The sequence below is a fragment of the Somniosus microcephalus genome, unplaced genomic scaffold (assembly GCF_052327205.1).
Source record: "Somniosus microcephalus isolate GS21.2 unplaced genomic scaffold, FLI_Smic_1.0 unresolved_chr5, whole genome shotgun sequence".
NCBI classification, from domain to species: Eukaryota; Metazoa; Chordata; class Chondrichthyes; order Squaliformes; family Somniosidae; genus Somniosus; species Somniosus microcephalus.
The window spans coordinates 15022827-15036926 of NW_028225183.1; the positions used below are offsets into that span (position 1 = coordinate 15022827).

General features: G+C 46.7%; 1 protein-coding gene across 1 annotated transcript in view; it reads right to left on the reverse strand.

Moving 5' to 3' along the window:
* The window catches only part of LOC147087604 (Fc receptor-like protein 5), a 43188-nt gene extending 32035 nt beyond the window's left edge, over positions 1-11153 (reverse strand). The window contains exons 1-3 of the mRNA XM_085977765.1: positions 10943-11153; positions 9322-9615; positions 521-814 (exon numbers count right to left, since the gene is read on the reverse strand). Of these exons, the coding sequence (XP_085833891.1) occupies positions 521-814; positions 9322-9615; positions 10943-11153 (799 nt within the window). The remainder of the gene's footprint in view (positions 1-520; positions 815-9321; positions 9616-10942) is intronic.
* Between the last annotated feature and the right edge of the window lie 2947 nt (positions 11154-14100).

Below are 14100 nucleotides of genomic sequence, written 5' to 3' on the forward strand. Positions count from 1 at the left end.
GGCAGCTCCCTATCCACTGCTTTCCCTCCTGGAGGATGTGGTTAAAGTTACCCTCCAAGTGTCGCCGCAGGCTGCGAGCTCATGTTTTATCGGTGTTGATTTCACAAAATTCAGATGCAGTTGAGAATACATTCGTCTTGTACAGTAGCCTAAAACAGACGCCAACCCGCTTTACACATCGCCAGATTTTAGTTTCCATTGCCTTCAATGGAATCAGAATTAAGGCAAGTGTGAAACGGGACGCCGATTTGATTTTGCCCAATCTGCAGTACCGTCCGTGTCGCTTTTCTGCCCCTTATCTCCAGTAGCGCCCTTTGCCATTAATGGATTCAAAGCGGGTGAATTCAGGGTCCAATATTACATGAATATTATCTAGAGTTGAGAAAGCGCATTCGATTTCCTCCCTCTCTCCTAACATTAAAACATTCATTTTGTTACAGTGATTAGAGCATGATTTTATTCAAAATACCGAGAGCTATGAAAAAAACATATGAAGAATCATCTGATCACTGTCACCTACCTGCTACAGTGACCATCACAGACTCACTGCGAAGAGATTCCAACCACCTTCCATTGATGGAGGTTCCATATTGGCACTGGTACCGCCCTCCTTGTCCTTTACTGATAACCGGGAATGTACTAATGTTGTCCTTTGTGATGATTTGATTGGAGTACAGACTGTGATTATCTTTGTTAAAGTAGAAGGTTTTATCCTGATTATCTCTCGTCACGGTGCAGGTAATGGTGACCGTCTCTCCTACTATATACACCCCAGTCGGTTGATCAAGAGCTATCTCTGGTGTTGTTAGCGAATCTGTGTTAAAATAAATGGAAAGTACAATGAGAAATGGTTCTGCGGATTTTCATGTACAGTGCAAGGTTGGGAACTCAATGATGATTGTGCAGTGTTGAAGTGTAGTTTCACTTTGGATACAGAGATTCCACAAAAGGGGAGATCGGGATTTGATTACAAAGAAGGAAAAACTTGCATTTCTCTAGCTCCTTTTTGACCTCGGAGCATCCCAAAGCACTTTACCGCCAATTTTCACTTTTGAGGAAAAGTCGCTGTTGTGATGTAGGAAATTAAATGGCAGAGCCAAGGTACCTAAATCAGCTCGAGTTCTCTGTCCAAAGTCCAGTTTTAAGCCGGAGATTTTAATCTGGGATACAAGCAGAACAATGAAATGGTTGCTTTGAAATGCCCAGTGCTGCTAGTTATTCCAGGTGAAGATGCGATCAGAAAGAGTGAAATTCTCCATTATACCTGCACTGCGGCCGGTACCTGTGCAAGTATGAAACCTCCGCCAAGGGAAGGCTGTTAGAAACCAACCTCAGCGAGGCTGTGATGGTCACACATTTCACATAATCGAGCTGTTTTGGTGGGCCTGCAATTATTGTTATCATTACTGTTGTGGTAGTCACTGGCATGGCCGGCAACTACTGTCCATCCTCACTTTCCCCTTCAGGATTGTATGTAACTTGGAGGGCAACTTGCAGGTGATGGTGCTCCCATGCGCCTGCTGCCCTTTCCCTTCTCGGTGGGAGAGCTCGCGGGTGTGGGAGGTGCTGCTGAACAATCCTTGGTGAGTTGCTGCAGTGCATCTTGTAAGTGGTGCACACTGCAGCCACTGAGCACCGGTGGTGGAGTGAGTACATTTTTAAGGTTGTAGACGGATGCCAATGAATAGGGCTGCTTTGTCCAGGATGGTGCCAACCTTACTTAGTTGCAGCTGCTCTCATCCCTGCATGTGGAAAGTATTCCATCAACCTCCTGACTTGTGCATGTAGATGGTGGGAAGACAATGCAGAGTCAGCCGGTGATTTTTTCGTTGTAGAATTCATAGCCTCCGACCTGTTCTAGTAGCCATGGTGTTTATGTGGAGCGACAGTCGGCGGGAATCGCGGGCTGGGCAGTGAGGGGTGAGTATAAAAGGCTCTAGAGACCAGGTAAGGCCTCAGTGTGGAGCGAGAGTCGGCGGGAATCGCAGGCTGAGCGGTGGGCGGTGAGTATAAAAGGCTCCAGAGACCAGGTAAGGCCTCAGTGCAGAGCGAGAGTCGGCGGGAATCGCGGGCTGAGCGGTGAGCGGTGAGTTAAAAAGGCTGCAGAGCCAGGTAAGACTTCAGTGCGGAGCGAGAGTCGGCGGGATCGCGGGCTGAGCGGTGAGCGGTGATTATAAAAGTCTCCAGAGACCAGGTAAGGCCTCAGTGCAGAGTGCGAGTCGGCGGGATCACGGGCTGAGCGGTGAGCGGTGATTATAAAAGGCTCGAGAGACCAGGTAAGGCCTCAGTGCAGAGTGCGAGTCGGCGGGATCGTGGGCTGAGCGGTGAGCGGTGATTATAAAAGGCTCCAGAGACCAGGTAAGACATCAGTGCAGAGCGCAAGTCGGCGGGATCGTGGGCTGAGTGGAGAGCGGTGAGTATAAAAGCCTCCAGAGAGCAGGTCAGGTGTACCAGTCTCCAATCTCGGAACTCAGAGGTAAGGAGAGAAGTAAAAAGAAAGCGATGTATGACGTCACCAGAAAGCAGGTAAGTGATTGGTTGGTGAGTATTTCTCTCTTTATAAACCGTAATTCTGTGGGTTTTGTCTCTAAAGTCTCTGTGGTGTAGCGGGGACTGTTTATAAACAAGGGCCCTTAAATATATCAGTTAGCTGTAAGGTAACTTCAATTCTGCGGCTTATATTTTCTAGGGTCTCTGTGGTGTAGGATGGACTTCTGCCATACAAGCGCCCTAGAGTATATATTTAATTGGTTGTAATGAATTAATTTAAATTAATTAAAGGGTTAGTCATGCCAGGACAGCCCAGCCCTGTGTTATGCTCCACCTGCGCTATGTGGGAATACAGGGACACTGCCGGTGTCCCTGACAACCATGTGTGCCGGAAATGTATCCAGCTGCAGCTTCTAGCAGACCGCATTGAGGCGCTGGAGCTGCGGATGGATGAGTTTTGGAGCATTCACGATGCTGAGAGGATCGTGGATAACACGTTTGGTGAGTTGGTCACACCGCAGGTAAGTGCTGCACAGGCAGAAGGGAAATGGGTGACCATCAGGCGGAGCAGTAGAAGCAGGCAGGTAGTGCAGGAGACCTCTGTGGCCATTCCCCTCTCAAACAGGTATATCGATTTGGATACTGTTAAGGGGGATGACTTACCAGGGGAAGGCAGCAGCAGCCAACTTCCTGGCACTGGGGGTGCATCTGCTGCACAGGAAGGGAGGAAAAAGTGTGGGAGCGCAATAGTGGTAGGGGATTCTATCGTAAGGGGAACAGATAGGCGTTTCTGTGGCCATAGACATGACTCCAGGATGGTTTGTTGCATCCCTGGTGCCAGGGTCAAGGGTGTCACTGAAAGGCTGCAGGGCATTCTGAAGGGGGAGGGTGAACAGTCAGTGGTCGTGGTTCACATTGGGACCAACGACATGGGTAGGAAGAGGGATGAGGTCCTGCAGCAAGAATTTAGGGAGCTAGGTAGCAGATTAAAGAGCAGGACCTTAAAGGTTGTAATCTCTGGATTACTCCCGGTGCCACGTGCTAGTGATTATAGGAATAGGAGGATAGAGCAAATATGTAACGGCACAAGGGAGTAATGCAAGACTGGATGGCATTTATTTTAATGCAAGGAGTATTGCGAATATGGTGGATGAACTGAAGTTGTTGATGAACACATGGGAGTATGATATTATTGCTGTCACAGAGACATCGTTGCGGGAGGGGCAAGACTGGCAGCTCAATATTCCGGGGTATAGAATCCTCAGGGAAGAGAGAGGGGTAATAAAAGAGGAGGGGGTGTCACAATATTTATTATGGTGTCAATTACTGCTGTAAGGAGGGATGATATATTAACAGGTTCCTCTAATGAGGCCATATGGGCAGAACTTAAAAACAAAAAGGGGGCAAGCACTTTGCTGGGAGAGTACTATAGGACCCAAACAGTCAGGGGGAGATAGAGGAACAGATATGTAGGCAAATCTCAGAGAAATGTGCAAATAGTAGGGTAATAATAGTGGGGGGTTTCAACTTCCCCAATATTAACTGGGATAGTCAGAGTGTGAAAGATTTAGAGGGTGCAGAATTCATAAAGTGCATCCAGGAGAGCTTTTTGAGCCAGCATGTAGAAAGTCCTACAAGAGAGGGGGCGGTGCTGGACCTAATTCTAGGGAATGTGCCCGGGGAAGTCGTAGAAGTGTTAGTGGGTGAGCACTTTGGTGACAGTGACGATAATTCGGTGAGATAAAAGTTAGTCATGGAAAAGGACAGAGATGGACCGGAAATAAATGTTCTAAATTGGGGAAGGCCGATTTTAATAAGATAAGGCAGGATCAGCTACTTGTAGGAAAATCCACATCGGAGCAATGGGAATCTTTCAGAAAGGAAATTGAGAGAGTACAATGGCAACATGTTCCCGTAAAGGTCAAGGGTGGGACAAACAAGCCCCCGGAACATTGAATGTCAAGGGAAATACGAGAATGGATTAGGAAAATAAGGGGGGCCTAGAAATAAGGTATGGCCCCGCCAGGTCTTTTGCGCCCGAAATTTTGCGCCCGCCAGGATTCCCGTAGCGCCCGCCTAAAATTCAGTTGCAACGGGCCAAGATGGCGGCGGGCGCTATTGCAGGGATTGGCCACCTCGCTAGGTGCGATGAATGTCACTTTCAGGCGTCCAGCTCCCGCTGCGGCACCCGATGCGGTGAGGCAGGCTGGGGTACTGCAGGCCTCCTCCTTCTCTTAAGGAGGAGCTGCCTGCAGCCGTCAGATCACCGGTGGATTCCCCCGGCAAATGAGCCCGGCACCACGGAGAAGTGCCGGGCTCGTGGGACTCAGACATCAATGCCGTGGGGGGGTGGTGCAGGAGTCCGGGGAGGGAGGTGCGGGCAGGCGGCCGCCGGAAAAGCGGCCGGCCGCCACTCCACCTTTATGCGCCGGCCTTTCGGAGCTGCAAGACCCCGTTTCACAAACGCTGTTTGCGGCTGCCACGGGCGAGGCGGCCGCAACTGAATTTGACCATCGGGCCGGAATAGCATTGCAACCGGGGCGCTGCGCACACCGATGATGTCATCGGTGCCGGCGCGGCGCTATCGGCTAACGCCGATGTTAGGGTCCATCTGAATTTCGGGCGATAAAAAACTTCAGGCGCAAACCACTTTATAGCTAATAAGTGGGCGTAAACGCGACTGAATTTCTAGGCCGGGGTCTTTTGGAAGATACAAAGGACTAAAGACAGAGGAAGCCCTAGAGGAGTATAAAAAGTGCACGGGGATAATTAAAAAGAAATTAGGAGAGCGAGGAGGTGCCATGAAATAACACTGGCGAGCAAAATAAAGGAAAATCCTAAGGTGTTTTATAAGTATATTAAGGGCAAGAGGATAACTAGGGAAAGAGTAGGGCCCATTAGGGACCAAAGTGGTAATCTGTGTGTGGAGCCAGAAGATGTAGGTGGGGTTTCAAATGAATTTTTTGCATCTGTGTTCAATATGGAGGAGGACGATGTAGATGTAGAAATCGGGCAGGGGTACTATGATATACTTCAACATATTAGCATCGAGAGGGAGGAGGTACTAACGGTTTTGGTAGGCTTAAAAGTAGATATATCCCCAGGCCCGGACGAGATGTATCCCAGGCTGGTGTGTGAGGCAAAGGAGGAGAATGCAGTGGCTCTGACAGAAATTTTCAGAACTTCTCTGGCCACAGGGGATGTGCCAGAGGACTGGAGAACAGCTAACGTAGTACCATTATTCAAGAAGGGCAGTAGGGATAAACCAGGGAATTAGAGGCCAGTGAGCCTAACATCAGTGGAAGGAAATTATTGGACAAAGTTCTGAGGGACAGAATTAGTCTCCACTTGGAGAGGCAAGGATTAATCAGCGATCGTAACCATGGCTTTGTCAAGGGAAGATCATGTCGGACCAATTTGATTGAATTTTTCGAAGGGTTGACTAGGTGTGTGGATGAGGGTAGTGCAGTGGATGTCGTATACATGGATTTCAGTAAGGCTTTCGATAATGTGCCACATAGGAGACTGGTCACGAAGGTAAGAGCCCATGGGATCCAGGGTGCCTTGGCAAATTGGATCCAAAACTGGCTTAGTGGCAGAAGGCAGAGTGTGATGGTCGAAGGTTGTTTTTGTGACTGGAAGCCTGTGTCCAGTGGGGTACCACATGGATCGGTGCTGGGTCCCTTGTTGTTTGTGGTCTACATTAATGATTTGGATGTGAATGTAAAAGGTATGATCAGTAAGTTCGCAGATGAAACGAAAATTGGTGGGGTGGTAAATAGCAAGGGGGGTAGCCTCAGTCTGCAGGACGATCTAGACGGGTTGGTTAGATGGGCGGAACAGTGAGGTGATGCATTTTGGAGGGACTATCAAGGCAAGGGAATAAACAATGAATGGTACGACCCTAGGAAAGACAAAGGATCAGAGGGACCTTGGTGTGCATGTACGTAGATTCCTGAAGGCAGCACAACATGTGGATAAGTTGGTTGAAAAGGCATATCGGGTACTTGCCTTCATTAGCCGAGGCATAGGATATAAGAGCCGGGAGGTTATGATGGAGCTGTACAAAACGCTGGTTAGGCCACAGCTGGAATACTGTCCGCAATTCTGGTCGCCACACTATAGGAAGGATGTGGTTGCATTGGAGAGGGTGCAGAGGAGATTCACCAGGATGTTACCTGGGCTGGAGTGCTTCAGCTATGAGGAAAGACTGGACAGGCTGGGGTGGTTTTCCTTGGAGCAGAGAAGGCTTAGGGGGGACCTGATTGAGGTGTACAAAATTATGAGGGGCATAGATAGGGTAGATAGAAAGGAACTTTTTCCCTTAGTAGAGGGGTCAATAACAAGGGGGCATAGATTCAAGGAAAGGGGCAGGATGTTTAGAGGGGATTTGAGGAAGAACTATTTCACCCAGAGGGTGGTTGGAATCTGGAATTCACTGCCTGAAAGGGTGGTAGAGGCAGGGACCCTCACTACATTCAAGAAGCATTTGGATGAGCACTTGAAATGCCATAGCATACAAGGCTAGGACCATATGCTGGAAAATGGGATTACATTGGGCAGGGCTTGATGGCCGGTGCAGACACGATGGGCCAAAGGGCCTCTTTCTGTGCTGTATAACTCTATGACTCTATGACTCTAACTTGGAGTTGATCATAGAATCATCGAAATTTATAGCACAGAGAGGCCCACCTTTCCCGTGCCGGCCAACAAAGAACTATCCACCCTAATCTCACTTTCCATCACTTGGCCCGTTGCCTTGCAGGATATGGCACTTCAAGTGCATATCCAAGTACTTTTTAAAAGTGATGAGGGTCTCTGCCTCGACCATCTTTTCAGGCAGTGAGTTCCAGATCCCCAACACCCTCTGGGTGAAATACATTCTCCTCAAATCCTCTCTAAAACTCCGATCAATTACTTTAACTTAATGTCCGCTGGTTATCGACCCTTCTTCTAAGGGATAATATATTTTTCCTATCCATTCTATCTAGGCCCCATACAATTTTATACACCTCAATTGGGCCTCCCTTCAGCCTCCTCTGTTGCAAAGAAAACCACCCCAGCTTATTCACTCTTTCCCCAGCTAAGGCAACATCGTCGTAACTCTCCTCTGCACCACCTCTAGTGCAATTACATCCTTCACGCAATGTGGTGAACAGAACTGCATGCAATATTCTAGCTGCGGCCTAACTAGTGTTTTATACAGGTCAAGCATAACCTCCCTCCTCTTATATTCTATGCCTTGGCTAATAAAGGAAAGTATGCCATTTGCCTTCTTAACCACCGTATCTGCCTGTCCTGCTGCCTTCAGCGATCTGTGGACATGCACTCCATGGTCCCTCTGATCTTCTGCACTTCTGTGTCCTAACGTTTATCGTGAATTCCCTTGCTTTGTTAGCCCTTCACAAATGCACTATGTCACACTTCTGCAGATTGATTTCCATTTGCCACTGTTCTGCCCACCTGACCAGTCCATTGATATCTTCCTGCAGTCCACAGCTTCCTACTTCAGTATCATCCACACGGCCAATTTTTGTATCAGCTGCAAACTTCTTAAACATACTTCCTACATTCAAGGCCAAATCATTGATATATACCACAAAAAGCAAAGGAACCAGTACTGAGCCCTGTAGAACCCCAGTGGAAACAGCCTTGCAATCCCCAAAACACCCTTGGGCCATTATCCTTTGTTTCCTGCCTCTGATCAATTTTGGATCCAACTTGCTACTTTGCCTTGGATCCCATGGGATTTCACTTTCTTGACCAGACTGCCATGCGGGACCTTATCAAAAGCATTGCTAAAATCCATATTGACTACATGAAACGCATTAGCCTCATCGACCCTCCTTGTTACCCCCTCAAAAATGTAATCAAGTTAGTCAGATAGGTCCTTCCCTTAACAAACCCATGCTGACTGGCACTGATTAATCCGTGTCATTCTAAATGAAGATTTATTCTGTAAGATCAGGTAGCGGTCGCCAAATGTCAATGCACTGTAGTAGGGCAGACAAGGCTAGTATATGTACAAAATTTGCAAGATATGGACTGCCTGGAAGCATAAATGCAAGAAATATCTTCAGGCGGACTCGTTTCAGCACAAAGCCAATGTACATGTAAGAGTGGAACTTGGAGTTGATGTTGTTCCCATGCACCTGCTGCCCTTGTCCTTCTGGGTGCTGAAGTTCACGAGTTTGCGAAGTGCTGCCGAAAAGTAATGCACATAGGAATATGGACCCGCACACGGAAATTAGATTAAAATACCACGCATAACAGGATCATTTTGAAAGTCTTGGCACGCAGATTCTTTTCTCTGACAGAGAAACCTGTAATGTGTCAAGGCCAGTCAGTCTGGGGAGCTTCTTGAGGTGATGCTACACTCAGTGGAGTTAAATCCCTGGCGCCGTTCTGTACCTGTGGCACTAAACTTTGATAGTTCAAACATATAGGGGATTATTTTTTCTCAGGCGGATCCTTGAAACAAGTCGTCAATATTCGACTTTACTCAAATAAATAAATGGAGAACTTTATCAGGCGGGGCATACAATGGACGGTCGAAATGCTATCGCCCGTTTTGCGCAACCGCCCGTGACCAATTTCACTGCCTTATCTCCAATAATGCCCTTCGCCGGTAACAGATGCACAGCGGGTAAATGCAGGGCCTTGCTTTGCAGGAATCTTGTCTAGAGTTGAGCAATAATGTCAAAACTCATCCGATTATCTTCCTCTCTCTTAATATTAAACCATTGATGTTGATACAATGATTAAAACATGATTTTGTAACTTACCAAAAGCTTGAAAAAATATGAAAATCCTCTGCTTCCTGTCGCTCACCTGCTACAATGACCGTCACAGGCTCGCTGCAATGAGATTCTAACCGCCTTCCATTGACGGAGGTTCTATATCGGCACTGGTACCGCCCTCCTTGGTCTTTCCTGGTGAGCGGAAATGATCCAATGTTGTCCTTTGTGACGATTTGCTCGGAGTACAGCCGTTGATTATCTTTGTTAAAATAGAAGGATTTATCGCGATAATCTCTGGTTGTACTGCAGGTAATGGTGACCATTTCTCCTACTACATACACCCCACTCAGTTGGTCAAGAGCTATCACTGGTGTTGTTAGCGGATCTATGTTAAAATTAATAGAAATTACAATGAGAAATGGATCTGCGGATTTAAACAATGCATGTTTGGGAACTCAATGATGATTACGCTGTGTTGAAACGCAGTTTCACATCGGATACAGAGATTCCACAAAAGGGGAGTTTGGATTTCATTACAAAGAAACAAAGAAGACTTGTATTTCTATAGCGCCTTTCATGACCACGGGCCGTCCCAATGCGCTGTACCACCAACTTCCAACTTTTGACGTGTAGTCGCTGTTGTAATGTACGAAATCAGATGGCAGAGCCAAAGAACCTAAAGTAGCTCGAGTTCGCTGCCCAAAGTCTGGTTTAGGTCGGAGATTTTACTCTGGGACACGACGGGAACAAGGCAATGGTTGCTTTGATAAACCCAGTGCAGATAATTTAGCCCAGGTGAAGATGCGATCAGAAAGAGTGAAAGGCACCGGCACCAGTGCAAGTATGAAACCTCCAACAAGTGAAGGCAGTTAGAGCCCAATCCCAGCGAGGCTGTAACTGTCACACATTTCACATAATCGAGCTGTTTTGGTGGGACCACAATTATTGTTATCATTACTGTTGTGGTAGTCGCTGGCATGGCCAGCAGCTGCTGTCCATCACTAGTTTCCCCTTCAGCAGGTGGTGGGTGGCCTTCTAATTGAACCAAAGTGAGGCCGGTGCAGTCAAAGTGCACAGCAATGCAGTGAGTTCTAAGATTTAACGATGAAGGAACAGCGATATATGTCCAAGTCAGGGTGGTATGTGACTTGGAGGGGAACATGGTGCTGGTGGTCTTCCCATTCGCCTGCTGCCCTTACAGATGGAAGAGGTCGCGTGTTTAGAGGCTGCTGCTGAAGAGGATTTGGCGAGTTGCTGCAATGCATCTTGTAGATGGTACACACTGCAGCCACGGTACACCGGTGGTGGAGGAAGTGAATGTTAATGTGGTGTATGAGGTGCCAATCAAGGGAAGCATTTTTTCTTTAGTGGCTCCTTGAAGCAGGTGGTCACGATTTAATTTACACACATTGAAAACAAACTCATGCGGGGCATAAAACGGGCGGCCCAATCGCTATCGCCCGTGACGGTTTTCACCCCCTTATCTCCAGTAACGAGCTTTGCCGGTAATAGATTCACAGCGGGTAAATGCAGGGCTCAGTGTTACAGGCATCATATCTAGAGTTGAGCAATAAGATCAAAACCCATTCAGTTATCTTCCTCTCCACTAATATTAAACCATTCATTTTGTTGCAGTGATTAAAGCATGATTTTATAAAAATACCAAGAGTGATGAAAAATACATGAAAAAATCTCTGCTCCCTGTCACTCACCTGCTATATTCACCGTCACAGGCTCGCTGCGATGAGATTCTAACCACCTTCCATTGACGAAGGTTGCATATTGGCACTGGTACCGCCCTCCTTGGTCTTCATTGGTCACCGCGAGTGTTCCAAAGTTGTCCTTTACGATGGTTTGAGCTGTATACAGCGATTGATTAACTTTGTAAAAGTAGAACAGTTTACTGCGATAATCTCCTGTCATGGTGCAGGTAATGGTGACGGTCTCTCCTGCTACATACACCCCAGTCGGTTGATCAAGCGATATCACTGGTGTTGTTAGTGAATCTGTGGTAAAATAAATGGAAAGTACAATGTGAAATGGTCCCGCGGATTTTCAAGTGCAGTGCAAATTTGGAAACTCAATGATGATTGTGTGTTGTTGAAGCACAGTTTCACACCGGATACACATATTCCACAAGAGGGGAGTTCGGGATTTGATTACAAAGAAACAAGGAATGACTTTCATTTCTATAGTGCCTTTCATGACCTCGGGACGTCCGAAAGCACTTTACCACCAAATTATTGCTGTAGAAGTGTAGTCGCTTTTGTTATGTAGGAAATCAAATGGCGGAGCCAAAGAACCTAAATCAGCTCGAGTTCTCTGTCCAATGTCCGGTTTTAGGCCGGAGATTTTATTCTGGGATACGAGGGGAACAAGGAACTGGTTGCTTTCAAATCCCAGGTTCTCGTAATATCGCCCAGGTCTCGAGTTTGTGAAGTGCTGCCTAAATGCTATGCAGATGAGATATGCAAACACACAATGTAATTAGATTAAAATATCACGCATAGCAGGATCATTTTAACATTTCGGCACGCAGAATCTGTTGTCTGACAGAAAGTCCTGCAATGTTTCAAGGCCAGTCAGTCTGGGGAGCTTGTTGATGTGACACTGCAGTCAGTGGAGTTAAATCCCTGGCGCCGTGCTGTCATTGTGGTGATACACTTTGATAGTTCGAACATGTGGCAGTTAAATATATTCTTCGGTGAATCCTTGAAACAGGTGGTCACGATTCAATTTTCCACACATAATTAAATGGATAACAAAATCAGGTGGGGCACAAAACGGTCAGCGTAATCGCTATCGCCCGTTTTGTTATACTGCAGGAGACACAGTTCATTCTCGTATATTGTCATTAGCTGAGGGACAAGCAATGCTATCCGATTTTCTTAGAGTGAAAGAAAATAAATCTTACCCACTACCGTTACCTCCACTGCATCACTTCCCCCTGCGGTTATCTGCCGCGCTGACACTGGCATAAATGCTGGCTTTGCCACCGACACCCAGATCACATAAGTGAACAAAAAAACAGCATTACTTAGACATTGCGGGTTTAATTTTCCCGGGCGGTAGAGCAGAACACGTGAAAGAAAGAGATTCGGACGCCCTTTTTTCTGATTTTCCTTATCAGTTGTTTATATCTGAACCCACCTGTGGAGATTTTAACCCTACTCATTCAGCAGAAACCTGGCCGCTGGGCAGTTACATTGTCTTGGCTCTTTCCAGCTCATAGCTCATGGTGAGACTTAATGGGTAATTGTGACCTAATCCACCAAACAGGAAAGAGCTGGTGGATTAGGTCACAGGAGTAATCTTCTGATCCGGTCCCCACACTGTTCGTGATGTCAATGGTGACCGCGGATTCCCATGTTTTGGCTGTGACCATTTTGATTGGAATATTTTGGCCTCCTTTGCACAAGAAGAAACTGCTCCCTGAATATGAAGACCCTGCTTCACAGGTAACTCTGACCATCTCCCCTATCACAAAAACTTTATCCAGACGGCTAAGAGATATTGATGGTTTGTGAGGAGAACAAGGAAACACATTAATGATAAACCAATATCCCGCCAGGCGGGAGGGGGTCCGCTGTTTGCTTTTCTCCACGTACTATTTTACTCTCCTCGAAGTCAAACGAAAGTAAATTCGAAAAGGTTGTGAAACGATCATCCGATCCGAATTTATGCTGCACAAAATTCAATGGAGGGTGTAATCGGGCGGAGTGTAAAACGGGAGGCCGGCTTCAAACCAGCTCTTTCCTGTTTGGTTGATTAGGTCACAATTGCCCATCAAGTCTCACCATGTGCTGTGAGCTGGAAAGAGCCAAGACAATTTAACTGCCCAGCGGGCAGGTTTCTGCTGAAGGAGTAGGGTTAAAATCACCCCCAGTGGGATCGGATATAAACAAATGGAAAGGACAATCGGATAAAAGGGCATCCGATTCTCTTTCTTTCTCCTGTTCTGCTCTACCGCCCGAGAAAAATTACACTCACGATATCTCAGTAATGCTGTTTTCTTGTTCACTTATGGGATCCGGTTGTCGGTGGCAAAGCCAGCATTTATTGCCCTTGAGAAAGTGGTGGTGAGCCACCTTCTATAACCGCTGCAGTCCGTGTGGTGAAGGTGTTCCCACAGTGCTTTTAGGGTGGGAGTTCCAGGATTTTGACCCAGCGACGGTGAAGAATCGGCTATATATTTCTAATTCAGTATAGTGTGTGACTTGGAGGGGAATTTGGAGGTGTGATGTACCCATGCGCCTGCTGCCCCTGTCGTGCTAGGAGGAAGAGGTCGGTGGTCTGGAAGGTGCTGCTGAAGAAGCCTTGGCCAGTTGCTGCAGTGCTTCTTGTAGCATTATCCCAAACGATATTTGGGTAATTAAATTCCCCCAATACCACCACACTATAGCTCTTGCACAACTTTGCGATTTCCCTGTAGATTTGCTCTCTACCTTGGTCTCACTATTTAGAGGCCTAAACAATATCCGCAAAAGCTTGTGAATACCATTTCTGCTCCTCACCTCTAACCAAATGGATTCTGTCCTTGTTCCCTCACTTTCCAAAACTACAATGTCTTCCTTAAATAGCTCTACCACCCGCAGCATTTTTTCCTTCCCTATCTTTTCTAAACACCTTGTACCCTTGAATACTAATTGCAGAGTCCTCACCGTTTTAAGCCACTTTTCCGTTCTTACCACAACATCATATTTCCACAAGGCTAATTTTGCTTATAGCTTACCAACATTATTCAGCAAAGTTTGTGTATTTAAGCACATGCATTCTAAACCCATTTTTGAATTTTAATAGCCTTTCTTATTCTGCTCCTATCTAATGTGGTTCGAATACCTCCTCTAGTACTATCGTCTCTCGTACTATC